At 34.9% G+C, this 27706-nt stretch overlaps 1 protein-coding gene across 1 annotated transcript in view; it reads left to right on the top strand.

The window, feature by feature from the left end:
- ARIH1 (ariadne RBR E3 ubiquitin protein ligase 1) overlaps positions 1-27706 on the top strand; it is a 90245-nt gene that overhangs the window by 33123 nt on the left and 29416 nt on the right. Inside the window, exons 2-5 of the mRNA XM_045516897.2 lie at positions 518-585; positions 13084-13228; positions 19827-19919; positions 20402-20457. Coding sequence (XP_045372853.2) covers positions 518-585; positions 13084-13228; positions 19827-19919; positions 20402-20457 — 362 coding nt within the window. The remainder of the gene's footprint in view (positions 1-517; positions 586-13083; positions 13229-19826; positions 19920-20401; positions 20458-27706) is intronic.

Raw genomic sequence — 27706 nt, 5'->3', positions numbered from 1 at the left:
ATAGGGCAGTAAAATTTGGGTTTACTTCATGGTCTCACCCTTTCCTTCTAGAAATGAAATAGCAACTTAAGATTATACTCTCTAAATTATTATACAGTACAGGTATTTTGTGGTTTTCCTTACGTATCTCTGAAGGACCTTCAAGCTTAAAAATGATTTGGACTCGTTTGAACTACTCAATACATAAGGTGTTAGAAATTTTATTGATTTGTAGTGTGATGTAACAGTGTGTTAAATCTTAATTGCAAAAAACTTCATTTTAATTGGTGCTTGATTTAATACAGTAGTTTTTCATTTAATTTCTTTTTGGCTTATTTTAAATTCTGCTTTAGAATCATCCCATAAAACCTGACAAACTGTTAAAATAGTCTTGATCTTAAAATAAAGTTTTAGAGTATTATCTTAGGAAAGGAAATTTGGGTGCGGTATTACAGAAATTCAGATTCAACCTAAAAATTCACTGAATGCCAATGAAGTACTATTACCTTAAAATGACTTTTTTTCCCCCCCTCTTTAGAATCCAGCAACTATCACAAGAATACTCCTTAGCCACTTCAATTGGGATAAAGAGAAGCTAATGGAAAGGTAAGGAACTGTATTGTCAGCTTTTTACTTAGAAGTAACAGAAAGCCTGTGGAATTGAATTTATGAGACACAAGTAGGGAATTCATTTTTATACCAGAATGTGAGCAAACCAGTGTACAGGTAGCATCTGCATTGACTTCATACAATCCTCATCTGTAAGTTTTGCAATAAACTTAGTGTTAAGGGAACTCAGGCTTAATGTTTTTCTTACTTTATTTTGGAGGTGAGGTGGGCGGGGGCTCTGCTTCAGTATTTTCTACAACATATCCTCTTGAGTACTGAGAACTGAGAATAGATTGTTTTTTTAAAAAGTGTTTGATATATTCTCGGAACACATGAATAAGATCTCCCTTTAATTACTTAAAACTTTCTTGCACACAAATCTTTAAATCTGTCTTGGGCATAATAATGACACTTACTCAGTAAAAACAAAATAAAGAAGTTTCTCAGTGTATCCTGCCCACCAAAACAGCTGTTTGGACTGGTTCTCTCATTCCAGTGCAGGATTAAATTCCACTGGGTATTTTCTCTATGGAAATGTTTCTGGTTCTAAAAGGAAGAAATTACTAGGACTGGAGAATGACAATAATAGTGCCATTCTTAATCTTTTTTTTCTTCCTTAGATTGGAAATTAGGAGCACTTTGTGGTAGGGTGACAGCCTTTATTTATTCTGTCAGCCTGATTCTATCAATCTAAAATAAGAATTCTGATTTTAATTTTAAAATCACAACTAGTTTTTGTTGCAAATTGAGAACCCAAATATTTGAGAAATAAATGGGAAATATTTCCCATTTGATTTTAAAATTGAAAGCATTTTATAAAACAGATGTTAAATAATACCAAGAATGTTACCCAATTTTCTCACACCTTGTACCCCAACGATAATTCTTAAATTATTGACCCCTTTGTGCCAGACATTATTTCAATTTATCCTAGTGATAGTTTTATGGAACTGCTAATTATTATCCCCACTTAATTGATATGAAACTAAGACTTAAAGCTTAATACATTTGTTTCAGTTTTGTAATGCAAGGAGCTAGCACTCACTCAGGTTTGTTGGACTCCAAAGCTTATGTTTGTAAACACGTACTAAACAGCTTTTAAAAAAGGAAATATTAAGAGAATGAGAAGACAAGCTAGACAGGGAGAGAATATTTGCAAAAGATACCTGTTATCCAGATTATACAGAGTTCTTAGAACTTAACAGTAAGGAAACGACCCAGTTTAGAAGTGGACAAAAATCTTGATAGACACCTCAGCAAAGAAGATACACAGATGTAAAATAAGCAGATGAAGAGATACTTACCATCGTATATCATTAGGGCTTTGCTAATTAAAATGTAATTGTGAGTTAAAATGACCACTACGCACCTATTAGAATGGTCAAAATCCAAAACAGTGTCACCACCAAATACTGATGAGGATGTGGAGCAATAGGAACTCTCATTGTTGGTGGGAATGCAAAATGGTGCAGCCACTTTGCTTCTAGTTTTGCAATTTCTTAAAAAAAACGGAACATACTCTTACCATACAATGCAGCAGTCATGCTTCTTGGTATTTACCCCAGTGAGTTGAAAACTTATGCCTACATAAAACCTGTACACGGATATTTATAGCATCTTTATTCATAAATTGATAAAACTTAGGAAGCAATCAGTTTGTGCTTCGGTAGGTGAATAGATGAATAAACTGTTGCACATTCAGACAATAGAATATTGTTCATCACTAAAAAGAAATGCGCTGTCAAGCCATGAAAAGACATGGAGGAACCTTAAATGCTTATTACTAAGTGAAAGAAACCAGTCTGAAAATGTTACATACTATGTGATTCCAACTATATGACATTCTGGAAAAGGCAAAACTATGGAGACAGTTAAAAGATCAGTGGTTGCCAGGGGTTAGAGGGAGAGAAGGATGTATATGTGGATCAAAAAAGGATTTTTAAGGTCACAAGAAAAGTGACCCCTAATGTAAACTATGGACTTTGGATGATAATGATGGGTCGTTGCATGTTCACTGACTGTATCAAGTATAGAACTCGGGTGTGAAGTGTTGCTGGTGGAGGAGCTTTGCGTGTGTGGTGGCAGCAGGTATGTGGGAACACTGCTTTCTGCTTAGTTTTGCTGTGAGTTTAAAACTGCTCTTAAAAAGGTAAAGTCTGTTTTGAAAAAAGAAAGGGAAATAAACTGTTGGCATATGTGACTGGGGTAGGAGGAAAAGGCACAAATAAACAATGTTGGGAATAATTATGAATAGGAAAATTTTTTCAGAATTATAAATTAATACTCTGTGTATCACTTTTACCAATACATTTGAAAATTAGAAGTGGAAATTCCTCCGCCCCCAAAAGAAGTAGGAAAATAACTGGAAAATACAATAAATATACTAAGATACCCCACTCCTTTTCCAAAAAGCAGTAAATGATTTTATGGGCAAGTTCTACATAATAAGCCTTTAAGAAACTGCCAAATGTTTTGTTGAAAATTATTTCAGAACATAGAAAAAGGTAAGGCATCATTAATTCATGTTAGCCAAATCAAAATAATGCTGTTTTCAGAATTTGATGAAGACAGCATAAGAAAACCATCTTCATTATGAATATAGCTATTGAATTTATGAGTAAAATAATACTCAGTTACATTGAAAGAACTAATGGCCTAGTAGGATTTCTCCTGGGAATGCAAGAATGGGTCACTATTGAGAAAAAACTCATCTATAGCATTTACTATTTTTAACAGATTAACGAAGAGAAACCAAAAGGCAATTGTAATAAATTCCAGTAATGTGTTTAATAATGTGCATTTACCCATGAATTCGAAAACAACAATTTTTAGCAAACTAAGAAGGTAATTTCTCATCTTAATAAAGCTAATAATCTACAGTGAAATTATATTTAATTTTGAAACATTAGAAGTATGCCCATTAAAATAAACAAGGTTACTGGGTCACCACTGTTTACATGCATTGGAAGTTCTGATGAATAAAATAATACATGGAAAATTAAGTAAGTGGCATAAGAATTGTTTTGGGGATGGGAGGATTATGGGTTATTTTTAGATTTTTTAGCTTGTATGTATTCTGTAAATTTTTCTCAAAAATCACATGAAAGGTTTATAATAAAATCAGAAAATGAGCATTCATTGGTAATGAAACACTGCCCAAAAAGATTTTATGTAGATAATCCAGTCATCTGCCTAGGAAACTCAAGAGAATCAACTGGTAAACTATATTAAAGTGGTTGTACATTAGAATCATTTGAGAATTAAAAAAAAACCAAAACACCAATGGCCAGGCCCCTTTCCATCCCTCCCTTTCCCCCAGCCTGTTAATATGTTTGGAAAATGGAAAGAAACGTAGAGTATAAGGAGACTTAGCTTCCATGACACTGTGTGCCTCCTACTTCTTGAGTATGAAAATGAAGATTTACTCGTTTGATAATCTTGTAACTATTTCGGATCCTAGGAATCACAGGAAAAGATAGTATGGCCAACAAATTTTGTTGCACAGCATTAAAAAAAATAATCTTGCTTCTCAGTTGGTAACACAGAATGAATTCAAGTATTTCTGTTCATTTTGAGATAGAGAATTCTTATCGTAGTCAAAATTGCAAAGTATTTTAAATTTCGTCCTCTCTACCCTCTTTTCTTATTTCCATATAGTAGGCATATAAATGTTTCTTTTCTTTTATTCATTATTGAGGCATATTCCCTGTCCTCGAGGAAGGAACTCATGGTCCAGTGAGGGCAATAAAGGTACGAATAGATTCTTGTCAGTAATTCTTCTTATTGTCCCCCGGACTTCTAGTCCACAATTTAAACAAATCTGTCCTGACCTAAAAACTAGCAACTTAATTCTTTTTAAAAATACCTTTTGGTGAAGATGGAGAGGGGCTGGTAGACAAGGGACCATTTTAGCTGTTAGATCTCTCTCGTCTCTTACAGCAGCTTTCCAGACTTTAGCCATTTTCCTTCCTACCCAGTTTTCTGCTTTTTAACTCTGGGGATTAATTTCTCTCCTTATTTGCAGATTAAATGGAAATCTCTCTGTTTACTAGATTTCTTCCCATGCTTCTCCACACAAGGCAGAACAGAGCAAATCAGAGAATCAGGAATGCAGCAGCAGTGGCAAATCTGTCCTCCTTTTAAGGCCAACCGTTCTGTCTGGGGTTTGATTCGATCACAATTTTTGTGAGATGTCGTTTTTTAAATTTCGTTTGTCATATCTTGAATCTTTTCTGGTTTATTGTTCAGGATTTTTAGTTGTAAACAAACTTTAAGAGGCTAAGTGGAAAAGACATTAAATATTGAGAATCAGCTGTGAAGGCTAAGTGCAAGACAATGCCAAGAGTCACAGTCTCAGACTGTTTTAATGGAAGTGCTGTTGTTGCTGCCATCGAACACAAGCGTCACACAAGCTCGTGTCGTCGAGTGTCGGGCGTGTGACACCATGATCAGTGCTTCTGGTATTGGAGCCTTTGAAAGCTGGATATCTCCTTATCTCTGACAGAATGAATTCGTCATTGACTCTTTCTTTAAAATATATTTTTATTGAAGTATGGTTAGTTTACAATGTTGTGTCAGTTTCTGGTGTACAGCACAGTACTTCAGTCATATAGGAACATACACATACTCATTTTCACATTCTTTTTCATCACTAAGCTACTACAGGATATTGAATGTGGTTCCCTGTGCTATACAGTATAAACTTGTTGATTCTTCATGGACTTTTACTCAGTACTATGCTTTACATTAACTACAGATCACCCTGCTCCTGTTAGGCATAAATGCTATCAAAAAACTATCCAGAATTAAGTGAGTATATTAAAAGATAGAAAATATGTAAGAGAAGTTAAGACCTATACAAGATATAACAAGAAGGTCTCATCGAGTTTAGAAAGAGAATGGGGCATAGGTAATATCTGAACGTATAATGGCTCATTTTCCTGATGGGTAAGAGTTAAAAGTGCCCCAGGAAGCCTAACATTTCCCATGTATAATAAAATACTATTTCACTGATTCTAAGATGTAGTTTTTCACATGTTAACATGCCTTAAATCTGTATACATCTTGCAATTGATGGCACCTTACAGTCCAACGAGTGAAAATTTTCCAGTTTTACTTTCTGGTAAGATCATGAAATTTTGATACCAAAGAATTTTAGATTTTATGAAATACAGTAAAAAGAAATCCACATTTTAAAATACTATAGTAAAACTACAAAAATAAAGAGAAAGAAAATCATAACAGCAATAAGAAGCAAGAAAAATTACTTTCAAAAAGTGGAAGTGTGTATATAATGTATATGGAGGAAAAATAGATAAAGCTTACTCCTCTGTACTTGTAGTCTTCTAGAGAACAGCTGACTCAGTAGCAGCAGTGGGAGTGATGATGATACCTCAGCAGGTGAAGAAAAACAAGTGCCAGCCCAGAATCCCGTGGTCATGGAAAACGTACTCACCAACAGTGCTGTCTTGTAATTAATACAGATTGGCTTTATGTTGTCCCTGGCCTTTGTATCTTTTTAAGCCAACATTTAAAATTCTATTGATGTTGATTGAAGTTTCAAATATTCATAATTGTTATTTAAGCAACTATTTGAATGTTAAGGGGAAAAAATTGGAATGCAGCCTAAGTTGTGCTGAAGAGTGGATAAATGCGTGTAAAGTGCATGTTTAAGGATAGTAATGAGCTAAGCATTCACCTTAAGTCTCAAATTAATGAGCTAGGTATGTCAAGACGGAAAAAGAGCAATAAAGTAAACGCAGAGAAAACACAAGAAGAAGTAACGAAGAGCAGACTTCAATAGAATGGAAAAGAAACATACAGTAAAGAGGATCAAGTACCAAAAGATTTTTTTTTTTTGTGAGACATGACATTGGTGAGATTAATCAAGACAAGAAGGTACAAAAAGCCAATGTCAGCAGTGAAGAAGAATGTCACTTTGAATCCTTCAGATACTAAAAGAAAAAAAAAGATATTGTGGATCACTACGTCAAAATTTGCAATTTACCAAAATTTACATAAGAACTAGAAAAACCCACAAGGGGCTGTAACTACAGTGAAATTGTCTATAAAGAAAAGTCTAAGTCCAGATGGATATACTAGAAAATTCTACCAACATTTAGTGAGACAGTAACTCTAACCTTATAATACCTAACTTCATATTCTTTCAGAAAACAGAAAAAGAGTCTCCTCCACCTTCATGGGGCTATCACAACCTTGATACTAAAACCCAAAGAAAAATTACGTATCGGTTTCTCTCATGTACATAGATGCAAACAAAAAGAGGAAAACCCCAAAATATTTGCAAATTGAATTCAGCAATACATAGAGGATGATAATCCATCATGGCCGCCTGAGATTTATCCCAGGAATGATGGGTTGGTTTAACCTGAAACAATTCCAATATGATTGGTCACTTGAACAACTTAATGAAAATAACATTTTAATAGATACAGAGGAGCAATTGCTAAAAATCAGTAATCATTTATGATTTGAAGAAATCATTAGCAAACTAGGCACAAAAGGGAACTTTCTTAATCTTATAAATTTATGAAAACATCTGTAGGAGATACCATAATTCATGCTGAAATGATGAAAATATTTCCTTTTTAGATGGAGTTCAGGACATGGATGTCCTGTTACCTTCACTTACGTTCAGTGTACTGAAGATCCTAGCTAGTAGTGTACCCCAAATAATAATAAAGTATAATGGCTATAAGGCAGATACTAAGCAGTTAATATTCATTGCTGATATGAATTGTGTGTATAGAAAATCCAGAGGAGTCTAAGATAAGTTGTTAAAATACATGATTTTAGAAAGAAATACAAAATTTTAATTTTTTTTCTCTTAGCATTTACGTGCATATCTCTGACCCAGTAGTCCCACTCCCAGGTATACACCCAACAGAAAGAAATGATGCATGCCTCAATTGAAAGTCATATAGAAACATGTTCATAGCAGTGTTACTCATACTAGCTCCATTGTCAAAGAACCCAAATGTCTATAGATAGATAGATAGATAATGGTATATTTATATAACTATTTTACAATGAAAAATAAGTGAACTGGAGCTATAAGTGACCATATAGATTAATCTTAAAAACCAATATATTGAATGAAAGGAAGACATTCAGTAGAATACCTGTCTCCTGTATGGTTGTGTTGATAAGAAATTCAAGAACAGGCAAAAATAAGTTATATTGTTTAAGAATGCATATTTAGGTGGTAAAACTATAAAGAAAAATGGGGTGGTGATCATTTTGGGGGGAAAGAGGAGCTTGTTACTGAGAAAGGGGTGTTTGGAGGGTTCTAAAGTACTGGCTTTGCTCCGGTTCTTGTCCTGGGTTGTGGTTATAAGCAGGTGTTTGCTTGAATAACATTTGTAAGCTGCTCATTTATGTTTATGCACCTTTCTAGAATTGTGTTATTTCAGAATAAAAAATAATTTTAAAACGCACACTTAGGAAAAGGAACCTTAAAAGTGAATGTTCCACTTGTTTGTCGGGCATGTAGGAATGGTAGTTCCTTTAGTACCTGCAGGTGAATCTAACCTTTTTGCAGATACAGTTTCCTCACCACCTTCCTGGGCTCCAATCTCGTATCTGTCCTGTACTTCCATCATGTCAGCTTACTTTACCAACCTCTGCTACCTTTGTGGTGGTTCCTACTTAACAAAGTTATATTATCTGACTTTCGAAAACCTTCCGTACTTTCATTCCATTCTGCTCGTCTGTACTCTACACTCCATTGGAATGCTCTTGACTGTTCAGGCCCCAATTTTCTCAAAACCTGTAGCTTTGCACAGATTCATAGAGGGTCAGTCATATTTCATTCTAGAGTTGTGCTCACCGACATCAGGTACAATTCTCTGCATCTTGTATGATGCGCCCTGGATCTCCTTGTTCCCTGAATCTTACCACATTTACTATTAAGTCCTTTTGACTTCTCGAAGTTGGTGGCTATTTTGAATACTTCCCTGGCATTCTCCTCCTACCTCTTGCATACTTAGTATGTCATATTGCAGGCCGTCCATCTCTTTCCTTCAAAGCAGTTGATTAACATCGGCACTAACTGGCACAGTCCCCACATATAGTTGGTTCATCTGCAACAGAGCTGTATGTAAAAGTGATCTGAATTATGTACTCTCATATTTTGATTGCTTATTCTTAGTTTTAGCATAGCGAGATTTTCAGCATACTTTAGAGATTCTCAACATTAACAACCTGACGAGGTCCATTAAATGTATTGAAACTATATTGATTTTATCAAAATAATAGAAGGGTATTTCTTTTCATGTACTAGAAGAAACCATTTTTTCTCTTTAGTTGAAATCAGACCCACTATTGCATAGGTCACAAGTAGTTTATTTCATCTTAGTCACTGAGTTGTGCTGCTCATATGTAGCAGGAGGAAAAGACAGTTGAGCAGAGCTGAGGGTGTGGACTTCCCTGCATGCGCATATTTGGACAGAGGGCACGGAAGCCACTGTCTTTGTTTTCTTTGAAGTAAAACGTAGTTTTAAAAAATAGTATTGGTTTTTGTCATTTGGGGGCTATGGTCTCTTTTGAGAAAGCAGTAAAAGCTTTGGCACTTCTTTCTCCTCAGCAGAAGGGCATGAACATGGCTAAATAAATTAGAGTATTTTGGATAGTGTATGGTTGTTGAAGTTTCCGGGGTTTCAGGGTAGAAGAACTTAGTAAACGGAAGTAATGATCATCAAGCCAGAGAATATGGACCACATTTTGGTCTGTTTTTCACAGGCAAGGATGTACATAAAAGCCAGCAAACTGAAGGAACTTTCTAATATGTAGTGACCAGGTATACAAAGTATAGGGAGTTAAGAATCCACCTATATTCTTGAGCATAGTAGTCCATAATAAAACTGTCAAAATAGGCAGGGGAAAAAAAAACCTTCATTATTCTTTTAAGAACATTAAACATAGACTCTATAAGGTTTCAGAGATGAACTGATAAAACAACAGAACGATACGAAAAGGAAGCTGACAGAATAAGAAAAATCCCTTAGAACTTAAAACCACATTGGCAACAGCTAAATAGAGCAGATACTATGGAAAACAGAGAGGTATAAGAGAGGAAAAGGACAAAGGAGGAGTTAGCAGATGGTAGACACGGAGGACAAATGGACAAAGACTAAGTGCAAATCAAGCAGGTCTTAATAACTAAGAAGATTTTAAAGTAATCACTACTTAAATGGCATTTCAAAAGAGAAAGTTAAATGCTCAAACCCTATAGAAATAAACTTCAAAAATGAAGAAACATTACAATTATTTTAGTTAAAAATGATGTGAATCATAAAATGTGAATTATTTTGACTGCAGACTTCAGTAACAACGGATACTGGAAGAAAATGGATGCTGTCAGTATTGAGAATATTTGGGGTCGAGTGGGTAGGTTTTTGGCCAAAGGAGCATTTGAATACATTTAAACATTTTAATTATGTCTAAGTAATCAGGGTTATCAATCTTAGGAAATAGAAAGCAGTTTTTACTGTTCTTGAAAAGAAAGCTAAATAATGTAAAAACAGTGTCATTTGTGAAAAAAATTATATAAAATGATAATCAACTGGGAAAAGCTCTAGGAAGTTCCAGCCAAAGCTATAGAGTTAAATGTAGGGTCATATAAAGACAATGTATTATTTAAAGTTGGCAAAATAAGAAACAGTTTAAGTACTAAGTTTAATTTATGTTTAGTAGAAATAAATTGACTTCACTATCTTCCAGATAACCATATAAGAGTCATTGGTGAACAGACCATGTAATAAATAAAATCAAAACAAAATTTTAAGTGTTGTATTTCTTTTAAAATGGAATTTAACAAGTGAAAAAGATCCCTATGCTTGCTCTGCCCAGCAGTATGAGTGGATTCTTAAACTCTCCATTCTGTCCTCCTGGTCTGTATTTGAAAGTTCTTTGGTTTCTAGAATGAACTAAAAACTATAAACTCCAGTATATTGCTGTCTTTAAGAAATATTCCTAAATAAACTAAAGAAATTCAGATTTATCACTGTCAATTATCATTAAGAGGTTACTCTTTGTCAATTATTCTTTAAAAAGAAATTGAATGCTTATAAGATTCTTCTAGGTACTAGGGCTGCTGTGGAAATAAAATAGTCTTCATGAGGTTTACATTTTAGCAGAGAAAACAAAATAATAATGATTACAGAGTTAGTAATGTGATGTGTTGTGCAGGAGTACAAAGTTCTGTGAGAATGTAATGTAAGCGAATCTTACCTAATTTGAGTGGGAGAAACTGTCAAAGAAGACTTAATTGAGGAAATGAGGTTTGAGGTGAGACCTCAAGGTGGGAAGAAGCGGTTCAGGTAGTTGAAACACCCTTCAGTAAATGGTTAGCCGTTCAGCTTAAAACGGAATGGAATCCCTGTTTTCCTCCTTCCTACGTAAACCTAATTTACATGTGAATCAGTAGTTTTAATGGAAACAGTTTAAAGACCTAAATCATGAGTGAATTTGAATAGAGATCTTTTCTTGATATGAAATCCATAAATCACAACAGGGTTGCATGGTAAGTCTGCCTACCTAAAAATTAAAAGTGGCAGTTAAACACCATTAAACAAGATTGGAAAGCTGGGGGAAGAAAGCAGTCTGAAAGACAAAGGGTTAATCTTCCTGTTTCCATTCTGAACTTGTAAAATAATAGCAAGACCTTCACAGAAAAATACTTGCAGCTTGACTAATAAGAAATGCAACTTAAGTCTAGGTGTTTTTCTCTCATCACGTAGGCCAAGATTTTAATCTAGGATTGTTTGTATGCAGAACATCTGTGTCTTACAGTATCAGGTTATTTAAGTAAATTATGCTATATACCTACAGTGGAATACTATGCAACAGTAGAAATAATGTAGACCCATGCTCGTTGACAGAGATGTTGTTACATATTGTTCAGTAAAGAAAGCAGGTAATAAGCCTGGAGTGTGAAATTATTTGTATGAAATAAGCACATGTCTGTTTGGCTATGTTTGCATAGAATGTTGAATAGAATGTTCACCAAAGTATTAGCATTTACTAATTTTGTGTAATCAAGTTTTAGGTGACAAGAGTTTGTTTTTTCTTGTAAGCATGAATATTTTTTATAAAAACAAGGTTTTTTAATTGGTTTTTGTATTCATATTTAGTGTTAGTTTTATATACACTTTCTACTTTTTAGATAAAACTTGCACCTTAGGTTTTTTCAGAGATAACATTTGTAGAAAAGCATTTGATTTTTCTGCTCTGTGTCTTTGATAAGCTGAATCATCAGGGACAACTTCATATGAACCCCCCTTTTATAATGTGTTGACGTTTTGATTGATAATTTGATCATTTCATTGAAACATTATTGTAGTAAAAGTATTTATAAAAAGATATTTATTTGTTTTAGGAGAATGATGTGATTTGTTCTCATTTGAGTGATTTTTTCTGGAGATACCATAAATGACACAAAGCCTGAACAAGACCTTCATTACAGATATTGGAAATCTCTTTTGAGTATCAGTTATTTTTTAGCTTGAGAACCTCCTGTTCATATATAGAGAACATTGTAGTTATTTAAATCTGAACTTTACAAGCTAAAAAGTACATAGACCAGATTCCACATTAATATTTTTTGCTGATTATAGTGATGCAAAAATTGAAAGTTTTTTTTTTAATCTTACTGTTTTTCTCTTTAGAATATTAAGATATTTCGGGAGGTCAAAGACCATGTCTTAACTGGATTAGTGGATTGTGCTAAGTGTTTACCTCTATCTTTGTCAAAAAGTTTATAGTTCAGTTGAAACTCTGTGGATAGTAGTTGCCATACCATGCTGGTGATATTTTAGATAGTGAACTACTTCTGTATATTTAGATACACATTTTATGAAAAAGTTAATATATGGACTATTTGATAGAAAAGCTTTTCAAGATACACTTTTGTTTCATCTTTCTTCCCTTTCTTGGTAAATTAAAAAGTATTTCAAAAGAGTATTTGGAAAGCGAGTCTTTTGTAAAATGAGACACATGTAATCGTTTCATTTTTAAAATGATTTGTGGGATAAGATATGCTTTGTAGGTGATTTAGTTGCTAATATATTTAAACTGGTATAACTAAAATTATTAATAAAATGAATTCATTTGTATAAAATGTAGTCTAGCCTTTTAATATACCGTTACTCTTCATAAGGTATCACTAGAGATAGTACAGGTTTCATCCTTAGGTTTGGGTTATAGTACTGTTAATACTACAAATAGCTTAACTTTACAGGATTAAAAACAAAATAAGAAGTATCAAAATAGCAACAGAAATTCAATCTCTCTTTGTACATGTATACTCCTATTTGCTACAGTTTGTAGCCATGCAATTCATTTCCTCTGAGCAAAAAAGGTTATGATCTTGGTTTAATTCACTTCATTGCTTTTCCCTATGGAAAATCAGGCTTTTGGAGAGCTCTAAGAGTGTGCTATTGCCGGGCTCTCATCCTTTCTGTTTAAATAATGCAGGTACTTTGATGGAAACCTGGAGAAGCTCTTTGCTGAGTGTCATGTAATTAATCCAAGTAAAAAGTCTCGAACACGCCAGATGAATACAAGGTCATCAGCACAGGATATGCCTTGTCAGATCTGCTACTTGAACTACCCTAACTCGGTGAGTATCTGGTAGTTTAAGGCTAGAACTGACTATTTCAGAGGGTAAATCAACTTTTCATTATTTAAACAAAGGAAGATCTGGGAGTCTAGGATTGTAGAAAGTAACCAGTCAATATATTAAGGAGAAGGAAAGAAGAGAAGGAGTAAGAGCTTGTTCTCTCTCACTCCTCCCTTGTTTGCTTTTTAAAGCAGTAACTATTTCACTAGAGAGCTTTCAGGATGCTTCGTAACAAAAGATTTTCACATTTACAGATTCATTCTAACAGAAATTCTTAAGTACAGGTATCCCTCTGAAAACCTGTTGAATTTAGGTGATTTACTTTGGCATGTCTAGTAAAGAAATTTTAGGCGTAAATAAACATCTTCCCCTGAAGGCACTTTATTAGTAACTATGGGAAAATTATATTTGTTGCAGAAATGTCTTTAGTTACTTGCAACTCGCCTCTTAAGGTGCTTCAAGATATCTAAGAAATAATTTAATTCTACCATTATTACTGTCTTGTTATATTCTCTGCTTTAATAGTTAAGCAGCTTTTTCTGGTAATTACTATATACCAGGTCTTTGTCGCCAGTATTATATATTTTAACATACTGAAGGTTTTTCACTGTTTATCTTTGAGTTTAACATGTGTACCTCTAAACCCATTTGAAAGGAACTAATATGTTCACATGTGCAAGTCCTTTGAAGAGAGGTGTTAAAAGAAAGTTAGTTACATTCTCTTAGAGAAATGGAGAATCAGAGTTAAAATAATTTAGTTAGTAAGTAAAATGCTGAATTGAATTTTCAGATTCTCAAGTTTTGATCACAGTTCTAAAACTACCTGCTTGGTTCTGGATAGTAAATCATGTAATCTCACTGGATCTCAGTTTTTTTAATCTTTCAGATGAGTTGAAGAAGATATTCTTTCAAATCTCTATCAGCCTGAGAATTGTACCATTTCCCTCTCCTTAAATCACAACCCTAACTTAAGTATTTAAGAAGGACAATCTGCACTTCTATTAAAAATATATTTATTTCATGTTTTGACTATTTTATTATCTTTCTTTAACAGACTCTCTTTGCCATTGACATTTGTGTCGTATTTACAGTTTATAAATGTTTCTGTGAGGGAATACTAAGGCTCAAATAATTAGTCCCAAATTATGCAAGTTAACCCTATTCTTGGGCATTCCTTCTCCTGCTTTATTGTGAGCAGCTCCTCCTCAGTTTACATCATCTTAAATGTAATTCGAGTGCTTGCAGTTTGTAACTGATAATGGAGAACCTACTGTTCATTCATTCATTCAACACACCAGGAACTATTCTAAATGTTACAAACAATGGAGAATAAAGGCATAATATCTGCCTTAGATAATTTACAGATTAGCTGGGCAGATAAGTAAAATGAAATATTCAGGAAAAAAATGGTAAGTGTTTTGATATAGGCCATGATACTGTGGGAAAATGTTGGAGAGACACCTAACCCAGTTTTGGATCAGAGAGGACTTCTCACAGAAATTTACATTTTAATTAACCTCTGAAGGTGTGGTAGTCAGGTGAATCAGGAAAATGTAGCATTACAGAAGCCAAAGGAAGAGAATGCAGCTTCAAAAATGGGAAACAGTGCTAGCTTCAGGGAAAAGAATTGGAAAGTGAGTTTGGAATTAACAAGAAATTTACTGATGATCTTGGAAATAAAATGGGAAACCAAACTGGCTGGGATCATTGACTTGAAGGTGGGAAAGGAAGTGGAGGCAATAAATGTAAACAAATTACTCTTTTAAAGGAAGTTTGGCTATGAAAGTGACAGGAAAGAAAGCCAACAGCAGCGTGGGTTGGAAAGTAAGTTAAAGTGTTATGGAAACTGTGTCAAACATTAGGAAAAATTAATCACTAAACTTGGACTTCTTTTCTCATAGTTTTTTAGACTAATAAAGAAGAAGAATTTTAACCTTACTGTTTGCCAGTAAATGTCACTTCACATTCTTCATTGAAACTTTGTTAACTGAATGAATGATTTCTTTACTTATGTTGTATAACTCCCATGTTTCGATTTCCACTATTCTCTTCCAACACTGATACTTCCTTTCATGATTGTGTATCTTTGACACCGTTATCCTTTATTAAGGAGCTTGGCTTATACGTGCCACATGAAAACAGGTTTTTAAATAAATGCTTCTGATATCTTCAATTATAATACTTTGGAGTTAATGGTTTTGAGTGGTCGATTCTTTAAAAACAATTTCCTGAGTCTTTGGAACACTGTTTAAATTCACAGATTCCTCCCCCATGCCACCACCCTCACCTCCTTGTGTTGTGACGAGTTCAGGGGTTTCTTAGCCCTGGCAACAGTTACTCACTTTATTATAATGTTCGTTTGAAACAAAGCATTCCATCTAGCTGTACTAAACTCTCATTCTACTAGGAGATATAACTTGGGCTACCCTGTCTCATTTTTATGAAATAAGTCTATTTTCTAAGAATGAGGTATGTTACGTAGATAGAGGCAAAGCTGAAGATCGTGAGGGTAGTCCACCCTCTGATTCCCCTCCCCGGGGGCACCTTGAGTCTTTGTGCTCCTGGGAACACTGAAAACATCTGATCTAAGTCCTACCCTGTCTTCCTTTTTATTAATTCATTCCATTTTACAGGTGAGGGAACTAGTGCCATGATTATATTTCCTCAGTTTTATAAACAAAATGGCTTCAACTTTAGAGATTATTTGGGCAGCTTCTGTTGGAGGACAGATAATTCTTACTGTTTTTATTGCTGTTTGACATTAGTTCCTATGTGTGTGAAATGGCGCAGATAAATGAAACCTTTGAGAGTGTGTATTGCCCTTTCAGTTCTTTTTCTTGAAACCATTAATTTCTGTTGTAGATAGTATTTTGTATATTTTTAGTGTACTCTTGGTCAAATATATTTATGATATAAACAGAGATAAATGTGATGAATAATATGATCCTCAGAGTCACGGAAAGGCCCAGGAGCCAAGCAGGGCAGCACAAGCCAGTAAGGGGACAAAGATGTCAGGAGGACGGAGGAGAGGGAAATAAGACAGGCAGGAAAAATACCCTGATACATCCATGATGACAGAATTCTTGAGCACAGTGAATATATGTGTACTATGGTTTAGTGTTGCTTTATCTTTGGACATGCGTGTGTAATTTACCTGATTTATCTTGTTTAGTCTTGTTACCTGTTTAAATAGAAAAGTTATTAGAAGGAAAAAAAAGCTTTGTTTTTGTCTTTTTATCTTACAGTGGAGCGCTGGCCAAATAGAGATGTGATCACTTAGTGACTATTGTGACCTTTACTCTCTCAGTCTTAAGGATTCTTATTTGAAAAAATAATAAAGCACATTAGGATGTGTATGTGTTTTTAAGTTATGAATAAAACATTTTAGAATTGCTGGTATATTCCTCTACTATATTTGTCCTTTGCAGAATGCTCCTTCCCATTAAGGCCTTGAAAATCAAATACTCTCCATTAGTAATCTGGCAATAGGTTAGTGCCAGATCTGTTGTCACTGCTGGGAGATAATGAGTAGATTCTTTCATTTGTTCCCCCAGATCCTTTTTTTTTTTAATGGACGAGAACATTGATTTCCAGGGGTTTGGGGCATAGTTCAGTGGTAGAGCGCACGCTTAGCATGCCAGGAGGTCCTGGGCGAAAAAAAGAAAAAAAGAATGTTGATTTTCTAGTTATTTAATTTCACTCATTTTGTGAATGAGTTAGAACCATTGTCAATCTCTGAATAGCACCGCATTTTAAACTTGGTATTTTTCATGTCATTTAGTCTGTAAAACCAGTCTTAGAAATGATACATTTTATTCCATGGCTACTCTTCAGGCATTTTAAAAATAGTTGATAATGTTGTAATACAGTAATTAACTATTTGCATCTAATATCATAAGTGACATCAGAAATTAGCTATTTTAAATGACAGCTAATTAGAAAATGTTACAGAATTTGAAATATCACTTGTAAGAGTCACAAGATAAATAAAAGATCTAAGAGTAAACTTGGCAAGGAATATGAAAGATCCGTATGAAGAAACGGGGAGATAAATGGATGACAAGTATTTTGAAATAAAGAATAAAAATAAAGAAAAAAGAGAACAGACTTGAGGGTGGGGAGGGAGTTAGTCCTATCAAATTCAGCAACAGGCAGTGCAGTGAAACAGGATAGAGTCAAGTATGCATGAAGAGAATTAAGTATATAACAGAGAAGTCATTTCAAACAAGGTGGATTATTTAATAAATGATGTTGGAACAACTTGGTAGCTATCTAGGTTGCAAACAGACTCCTACCTAACTCCTTATATCAAAGCTAACTAAGAAGCCATACGTTTCAGAACTAATACATTTGCTACATAAAAATACAAGCTTCTACACAGCTGTAAAATGATGTGAACATTGAAACTGAGAGAAAATATTTTCCACACTTACAAACAGCCGATTTTCTAAATAAGTAAAAATCCCCGGTAAATCACTGAGGAAAAAAAACTCAGAGGAAAAATGGGCAAAAAAGGTGAAGAGACTGCACACATGCAAAAAACTACAGCTTTAAATCTTTTTTTCAAATGTTTAAATAAATTTCATTCATAAAAAAATTAAAATCAAAACTAACGGGAGAGGGAGGGTATAGCTCAGTGGTAGAGTGCATGCCTAGCAAGCACAAGGTCCTGGGTTCAATCCCCAGTATCTCTGTTTAAATAAAGAAGCCTAAAATTACCTCCCCACCTATAAAATAATTTTTAAAAAAGAAAAAAATTTAAAAACGGAAACAAAAGAAAAAAAACTAATGGGAGTTAGTTTATTTTCACCTGTTAGGTTGATAAAAATCAAAGTTTGGTAATATACTGTGTTGAGATGGGTGTTGAGAATCTAGGTTCTCTTGAATGATACAAATTGCTACAACCTCTTTGAACAAAGCTTTGTAATGATCAAACTGTAAATATATACTATTATAATTTCACTTTTACAAATCTGTCCTGACACACATTCATATGATCACAAAGATAATAATAGTAATAATAAAGAAAGCCAAGATGCAGAAGAGAATTTGTGGTACTTTTACCATGTGTGTGTACCTGTGTACATTACAACATCTTTGGAAGAATGTTAATATGTGAGATACTGGAAATAGTGATTACTTCTGGGTAGAGAACAGGGGATGAGGGAGACATTTTTCAACATAAACTCATATTGTTAAATAATTGTTCTTAACCATGATTCTCTGTTACTTACTCACTTTAAAATAATTTGGTAGTAAATATTATAAAATATTCTTAAATTAAAATATGGTAATCATTATTTGTCTTTTGATACTACAGTCCTTTAGACTCTTAACATTATTTAAAGTACTTGCTTTTAGTATCCCATTATAGAATATAGTATACTACATTTAACATTTTCAAATTGATAGTATTTCAAAATTATATAAGTATTATATGATTAGACCAAAATGTTACTATTAGTCTTTGCTATTTGAGTAAATATTTTGGTTTCCGTAAGATTTTATTTTCTAGATTAGCTGTGTTCCATCAGCTCCATGAAATATGCTGTATTAGTGTGACTTTTTTTATAACAGCTTTTCTGATATAATTTACATACCATACAATTCACCTACTTAAAGTGGCCTTTAATATAGTCACAGAGTTGTGCAGCCATTACCACAGTTAATTTTATAACGTTTCATACCCCTAAAAAGAAACCTGTATCCTCTTACGGTCACTTCCCACTGCCCCTCTAGGCTTCCCATCCCTAGGCAACCGTGAATCTTTCTTTCTTTCTCTATGAATTTGCCTGTTATGGACCTTTCACATAAGTAGAATCAAGCAATATGTGGTCTCTTGTGACTGGCCTCTTTCACTTAGCATGATGTTCTCAAGGTTTGTCCAAATTGTACGTATCAGTGCTTCATGCCTTTTTATGAAACCCCATTATATGGTATTCCACATTTTATTTGTCAGTTGGTGGATATTTGGATTGTTTCCATTTTTGGATTATTCTGGTAATGCTGCTATGAACATTTGTGTACAAGCTTTTGTGTGAGATGTGTATTTTTATTTCTTTTGGATATGTGTACCTAGGAGTGGAGTTGCTAACTCGTACGGTAATAAATCTATATTTAAGTTTTGAGAAACCGCCAGAGTGTTTTCCAAAGTTCCTGTACCACTTTACATTCCCACCAGCAGTGTGTGAAGGTTTGAATTTCTCCACATCCATGTCAACACTTGTCTTTTTGATTATAGCTGTCCTAGTGGGTGTGAAGTGATGTCTCATTGTGGCTTTGATTTACGTGTCCCTGATGACTAAGGATATCCAGCATCTTTTCATATGCTTATTGGCACAAACTTGTCTCCCTTTCCTAGAAATTATGAATATCTACTGTAGATGCATTTCTCATTAATTAGGTGTTTTGTATTCAGTTTATTTGCATGTATAGATTTTACCACCTAGAATTTCATTTTAGGAGCCCAACTAGTCTCGTCAGATTGGACGTTTTAGCCACTACAGGAAACGTGACCTAATAGAGCCTTATTGAGTCACTGTCTATGGTGATTTTTCTGATAATATCTTTTAAAGTCCACGTATCATTTTTGTTACAGTACTTCACTGGCCTTGAATGTGGACATAAGTTTTGTATGCAGTGCTGGAGTGAATATTTAACTACTAAAATAATGGAAGAAGGCATGGGACAGGTAAAAGATGCCAATTTGTTCTTGAGTTTCGTTGAATTTCCTACAGTGTTTAGACCCTACAAAATATGAACAGGTGAAGCATTCTGGGTTGTGAATTGCATGGGGAACTTTTTTCTAGATTAAAACAACTGAAAGATAATTGAGGCTTTTTTCTGTTTATAACGTGGCATTTCATTTAATGATCCAATCCAGGTAATGTTTTCTCAGCAGGCATTAACATTTGTATTTATCTGGCTAAACTTGTTGAGAATTTTTGTCATATCTCTTGCTTTTTGCCTTTCAAGTTTTGTATTGAAAAAACAATTATTTGGGTTAGAATTTTAGTTACCTTATGGTGATAAACACACACACATTTCCTTTAATAGAAAGAGAACAATTAAGGTCATGTAAATGTTAAGAACCTAGCAAGGTGCCTGGCAATGGTAAACATTCAGTAAATACCTGTTGAATGAAGACATAGTTTAAATTTCGATCTTTTTCAGACTATTTCGTGTCCTGCTCATGGTTGTGATATCTTAGTGGATGACAACACAGTTATGTAAGTACTTTTGATAGATTCTGCATGTTGAATATTCATTAGTTGGTTAAACCAGATTAAGTTTTGCTCAAGACCACAGAGGAGGTGAAATTTTTAAAGTCTGAAGATACTTTCTAATCCACTATCCTTTGTTGTACACAAGCCCATTTGTAACCTGGTTAAATTCCCAGTCACTATTCTGGTAAACTTGGCAAGGCATGACAGCTAGATTTCAGTAAACCTTGGAATTGGAGAGTAGGATATGTCACCGTGTCAGGGAAGCAGGTGCCAGGACAGAATTAAAGGGGAGTAGATTTATTCTGGGACAGTATCTGTGTAGGTTAAAGCAGAGGAGGAGCAGTAGACAGACCATGATGCAGTTCTGACACCTGTTAAAGGCGAGAAGGGGGAGGAGGATGCAGTGGGAAGAGACTCAGACTGCATAGTGGTTGAGAGAGTCGGGCAGCCCTGTGGGGAACTCCAGGATATAGGACTGCCTCGATGAGTGGAAATGGCAGGCCCTGGGACCCATGCCATGGCTCCGTCTCTCCCTGAGAACTAACCAGGGGGAATGTGGCCTCAGCTAGAACACTGCCACAGGTTGCAAAGCTGTGCAACTGGAGGCTGTTGGCTAACGACTCACCTTGAAAGGTTCTCTTTTGAAGAGGAGAAAGGAACTCAGAGAAACAAGTGGTTACCTCTTGTACATGGGGTAGAACCCCAGGTTGCTTAATTCCTGAGTCAGTGTTGTTTTCACAACCTCATGCTACCCACTTGACTTCAGTCTAGGAGAATAAACAGATTGAGGGCCTGAATGATCCACAAACAAGTTGTATAATTAGTCCTGGATAGTTACCTGTATAGAAAAGTATGCCTGTGTTTAAGTACTAGGATTTGAAGGTAATAAAAGTAAAAACAGCTTTTTTTTTTAAAAAATGGACTTTAATAAGCAAATTTCTTAACCAGATGAAGCCGTAAATGGACTTAACCAGCACAGTTATGAAGCCACTGCTTCTACTTTATTAATCTCAGCCTACTGTGGATTACTAACACGTACTCACTGTTGTTGCCAGCTCTGTGTTAATACTGTTTCTGTCTTTCAGTAAATCTTATTTCCATTATTATTTTAAGCTAGCAGAAATAAACCATGTATCATCTTAGAGTACCAGGATCCTTCCACTTGTCTTTATCTTGTCCCATGATGCTTTGATTCCTTGCATTCTTTCATCAGGACATTACATCAGTATAGGTCACTGTATCTTTTCATTAATTCCACGAACACTTACTGGGAGCCTACTTATGAGCACATATACAAAGGAGAACAAAAATTTTAAGATTTATTTCCTTTCCCCAAGAGATTCATAAATAAATAAAATGCATAGTTTGTTTTATATAGAGAGATATGTATAAAGTACAGTTAGAAAGAAGCAAATTACTCTACCTGAAGAATTTGGGGAGACTTTCTTAGGGAGTAAAATCAAGGGGTAAAAATTTAGGTTGAGGGAGTGGAGGGTAATATTAAAGAAAGGATGCCAGTATTTTTTTAACAGGCCATGAATGTCTGTTACGTATTCTGTGGGAGCTGGAGCACAAAGTATCAGATTATTAGAGATGAAGATGAGAAAAGTTTGACAGTTTATGATGAGTTTAGTCATAGAAGGTTGTTAAGACTGTGGTAATGAGGTTTGCATTTTAGGAATAACTTTGGTCATATCAAGGAAGATAGTATAGAGTGGGGAGGCATTTGGGCAGTAAGATGTAGTTAGAAGGATGTTGTTTTATGAAATTTTATTTGGGGGAAATGGAGAACATATTTCGAACACACAAAACAAATATGGCTAATATAAGGGCTCTTATAAATCGGTAGGAAGAAGATAACCCCATGGAAAGGATAAACAAGCAGTAAAATAAACTTAAAAGGTCATGAATATTAGTTACCATACCTACTTAAGTAAATGTGAATCGCAATTAGATATTCCAAGTTTTTAAAAAATTTTTTTGCATTTCAGATTGATAAGGGTTAAAAAATTTGTTAGCAATGAAACTTACAATGTTACAAATGAATGCCACCTCATTAAGTTAAAAATAATAAAAGCATAAAATAACTTGGTAGGATCTAATGTAAGTCAGAATGTAGTGCAATGGGGAATATAAACCGTTGAGACCTTTTTGTAATGCAATATGGCGATTTCTGCAAACGTATATGCTCTTTGGCCTTTTGTCTAATAGTTTTTTTGCTTTAAATCTGTCATAACTACTGCCTTCTTGCCTCCACTGTTTCTCATAAGTCAGCTGTAATCATAGTGTTGTCCCCTGTTTACTGCTTTCAAGATTTGCTGTGACTTGGGCCTGAGGCAGTTTTGACTGTTTTATATATATGTATTTCTCTTTGTTTATCCTCTTTGGGATTTCTTGCTCCTTGGATACATAGACTGGTGCATGCATGGAAAACGTGGATAATATTTATAAGAGAATTTTAATAGGGATATCAGCTGGGGTTTTGAGAATTGATAAGAGGGAGCTTGATTTTTCACCTTAAATAATTGTATGGTAATTTTGTTTACCTTCCATTTTCTTTCTTTTAAAAATAATCTATTTCTTTTAGAATCTAAAAGGTTAATTAAGTGGGAGAATGTGGAATTTTTTCATGTTTAATCTTAAGATCCGTAACTGAAATATGCTTTAATTTTTTTCCCTTAGTATGAAATAAACTGAATCCTTCCCAATCATGGATTATTTTTTAATTTCCAATTTGATAGATTTAAGAATGCTTTCTTGGTTACTTTGAATTAAACTCATTTGCAACTTGAATTGAAACTGAAACCTTATTCTTCCCAGAAGACATAGTACCCTTTAACCCTCTCAGATTAAAGCTAGCTCCCCACCCCCCCACACCACCCCCCATGCACCTTGTGGTCAGGAGGTGAAGTCATTTTTCCCCTCGGTCCCAAATGCTGTATTCAGACTATCTCACCACTTCCGTTATACTTACACTTCAGTTACATCACAGTCCTCTGTGATTTTCTCTCCTTGACTTGGTCTGTCCCACTTAATTATTCATAGTGCTAACACCTCATAGACTGTTCTTCCTTTCTCCCAAGGTTTGCTGTCATCCAACGTGATTCCAGTGCCTACCCCTAGCCCTCTAGTTCTCAAAGTGTAGTCCCTGACCAGTAGCATCAGCATCACCTAGGGACTTGTTAAGAATACACACTCTCAGGCCTGGCTCGAGACTTACTGAATCAGAAACTCTGGGAACAGGGCCCAGCAGTATGAACAAATACTCTCTCCTCGTAAGGTTCCGATGCATATTTGCGTTTGAGAACTCCTGCCACAGGCTTTCGTTTCTGTGATCTCCTCATTTTGAGAAAAACCCCTTCACCCCAGCCACCTCTTCCGAAGGCCACCACCCTAGGCCTACTCCAGATCTACTCTAATTGACTTTACAGAATCATCTTTTTTTTCCTACCTCTTCCTGAAAGTGGTCCTCAAAGTTCTGTCCAGCACACTACTTCTCACTCTGTGCAGTTTGTACACTCTCCCTAGGCAAACATTGGAAATTCCCAAATTTATATCTCCAGATTAACACTGTTCGCGAACTTGAGACCCATATGTCCCACTGCCTTTCAGGCATCTTCATGTGTACATTCCTCTGGCATCCTTATGTCCAGCCCTCCTTCTGCCCTACCACCAGCAAACTTACTCTTCCTTCTTGCTTCTTAGTATCCAAGAACCACTAGATGCCTAAATTAGGAACCTTGGTGATATCCCTGATTCATTTTTCTCTTGCATTTCTTAGAGTCACGCTTGCACCAAATTCTGTAAATTTAGCATCCTAATTACCCTTAAATCCATCCATTTGTCTCTGTTCATACTGCTGTTAACCTGATCCAGACCATCATCTTCTCTTGGCTGGGAATCTGCAGCTGGCTCCCATGTGATTCCCTTGTACCCAGTGTCGTCAGCTTCCAGTTCTTCACAAGTAGCTTCCATTGTCCTGTATTGCTTACCTGTGCAACTTCATCTTTCACCTGTCCTTTCTCACATTCTCCATTCTACCCACGTAGAACTTGGTTTCTTGAAAGTGTTGTGCATTTTATTTGCATTTGGTATGATTTTACTTGCTTTTTTCCTACTGTCTCCTGATTTTCTTACAAGTAATACTCTCTGTATTATTCTTCAGTTACCTTAACCTACTCGTCATCTTAGTCATTCTTCACACCTCAGTTTATATTTCCATTTTGATTTTGGTAGACATCCTGTGTGCTCCTCAGCTCTCCCATATTTCCTTCACCAAACACTTTTCTAATTGCCTGTATTCTTGTCTGTATTCTTTCTTAGGCTGTAAGCGGTTTCACTCCAAGTACCCTGTTTATGTTGACTGAATCTTTTGCTTATTTCATTCAGGATGTGTGGCTCTAACTTTGGAAACATTACACTTGAAAGTATGTATTTACTGGTCTCAGTGCTTCTTAGGCTCTTAAATTCTTAAGATTAGTGATTCATTGTATTCACCTTTTTATTCCTTAGCAATGGGTGAATTATAGGCATATTCCTTGAATAAGTAACTGAAGATACAGTATTCTTGTTTGCATAAGCATACGTCATCATTGCAAACTGCGGTGGTTGATCTGTGCTGTGATGCCATCAAGGCCGTTTGGCTCAGTGGGGCTCCCCTACACAATGGCCTCATATAGTTACACTTCCAAAGTCAGGAAGGTAGCTGTATGCTTTGAGAGTTTTTCTTTGTTCCAAGATTTATCCGTGATGCTTTCATGAGGTTAATGAAAACTATCTAAATTACTTATCAGTTAAGACCAAGTAAGTTTTCATCTATTTCTTTTCATCCTGGCGGTTGGTTAGTTTTTGTTTTTTCTTATTTTTTATTGAAGTGTAGTCGATTTAACAATGTTAGTTTCAGGTGTACAGCGAAGTAACTCGGTTATACATACACACATATATACACAGATATATTTTTCAGTTTCTTTTCCATTATGGCTCATTACAAGAAACTGAATATAGTTCCCTGTGCTATACGGTAGGTCCTTGTTATCATCTATTTTATATATACAAATTGTATATCTCTTAATCCCAAACTCTTAATCTGTCCCACCCACCCCCCTTCCTCCCTGGTAACCACAGTTTGTTTTCTATGTCTGTGTTTTTTATGTAGTTTGTTTAGGACCTAAATTTCTTTTACTATATATAGCTTCTCTATTAATATTAGGGATAATGGTAAACTTGTACCTGTTTAGTCTTTAAAGACCTTCAGGTAATACATGTAGTCTCACTGGGACTAATCATTGATAGCATTAAGGCACATCTGTGATGTTGTGATTCAACATGCTGCAAGGTGTGTCTGAAAAATAGTATGATTTATTTTCATATATGGGGGTTTTAGAAGCAGACAAGCAGAGATAATGGCAGCAACTCATTGCCACTCATTTCTAGCAAAATTATGCCAGATGCTTCTTTTAAAAGCTTTAACTGATGTGTAATACTTGTTTTTTTAATGGATTTTAGGATCTTGGGTTAGATAGTGCCTCCTCTGTTGGCTTTCCCCACTTGTTTGAAAAAGGCAGAAAAGTTCTTTTCAAAAATAGTTTTAAATTAGATAATATAACTTAAATGCTATTCTTTGATAGATATTTCCTATTCCATTGACTTTAAGCAGTATATGTTAACTACTTAAACTATGTAAGGTGAGGAAATTGCTTCCTTTATGCTGTCGTTCACCTTTATCTCTTCTACCCTCTAATTTTTATTAGATACCTAATTACTTTATACTGTCTTTATAGTTACTCTTTTCTATTCTGTAACAGATAGTTTTGTGTTTTGTCAATAGGTTTATTCACAAAATTGTAAACCAGTACACTTCTATAACATTATAACTATGTAAACATTACATAAAGGCAAGCAATTGAATAGATCCGGAGAGAAATAAATGTAGCCCTGCTCTAAAAATATTACAAACCTCTAAGTCAGATGGTTATTTTTTACATTCTGTCAAATAGTGTTGTGAAGCTGGATATGCCCTTAAGCCCTGTGGATTGTACCATCTGAGGCAAGAGGCCAAGTCAACTTTGGTGGGTGTATTAATCACAGTATAGCAGGACATCTCATCTTTTTCTGTTCTTGTTGCTTATCTAGTTTATTTATTTTTTGGAAAGATATACAGTGTTCTTAGATTGCATCTCATCTTTTACAGTGGGAACACATCATCCTTATTTAATTATAATAGCTTCAATTTGCTACGTAGAGTATGTAAACTACATTTACCTTAAAAGTCTGTTTTGCTAACCACCCAGATTAAGGTAAAGAAATTTTCCAGTACCCAGAATGTTCGTCCTTGTGCCCCTTCCTAGACAGTATCCATCTCACCTGACTACCCAGCCTGACTTTTGTCAACCATCAGTTAGTTTTGCCTATTTTTTAAACCTCATTTAAATGTGGCATGAATTCTTTTTGTGAGTGCAGATCTGCTTCAGTTAATGTAATGTATGTCTTTGAGATATGTGCATGTTATTAAATATATATGTATGTTTTTACGTTGGCTTATTTTGTTTGTTTCGTTTTTTTTGTTGTTGTTGTTGTTATGCAGTATTTCCGTCTTCTGATAATAGACAGTTGGGTTTTTTGGTTTGTTTGGTTTTCACTATTGTGAAAAAACTACAAAGAACATTCCTAAATGTGTCTTGGTAGACATGTACTGATTTCTTTGGGTATAAAGTGAGGAATGAGAGTTTTAGCTTTAGTAGATACTGCCAAGGCAGCTGCCAGCTTCTCCAGGGCAGGTGTGCCTCCACACTTCCTGGCTCTGTGTGGCCGCTCTAGTCCTGGTCCACACTTGCATCATCAGTCTTTTTAAATTCTAGCCTTTCTCATGGATGTGTACGGGCGTCTCATTGTTGTTTTTCTTTGCAATTCCCTGGTGGGTAATGATGTCAAACGCCTTTCGTTGGGTATCTCTTTTTATGAAGTGCCCATTCAGATCACTTGCCCGTTTAAAAATTTTGTTACTTTGTCTGTTTGTTAATTACTTTCTATGACTTCTTTAAATATTCTGATGTGAATCTTTTGTTAGATGTATGTATTACAGCTATTTTCCCCAATGTGTGCTTACCTTTTTCTGAGTGATTTTGATAAACCAAAGTTTTCATTTTAATGGCATCAAATTCGTCATTTTCCCCCATTTATGATTATTGCTACTTAAAAAAATCTTTGCTTACTCCAAGGTTGTGTTTATTTTTAAGGCAGTCTACAGTGAGTT

This window comes from Camelus bactrianus, chromosome 27 (assembly GCF_048773025.1).
Source record: "Camelus bactrianus isolate YW-2024 breed Bactrian camel chromosome 27, ASM4877302v1, whole genome shotgun sequence".
Classification (NCBI taxonomy): domain Eukaryota; kingdom Metazoa; phylum Chordata; class Mammalia; order Artiodactyla; family Camelidae; genus Camelus; species Camelus bactrianus.
This window is presented reverse-complemented; position numbering and strand designations above follow the sequence as displayed.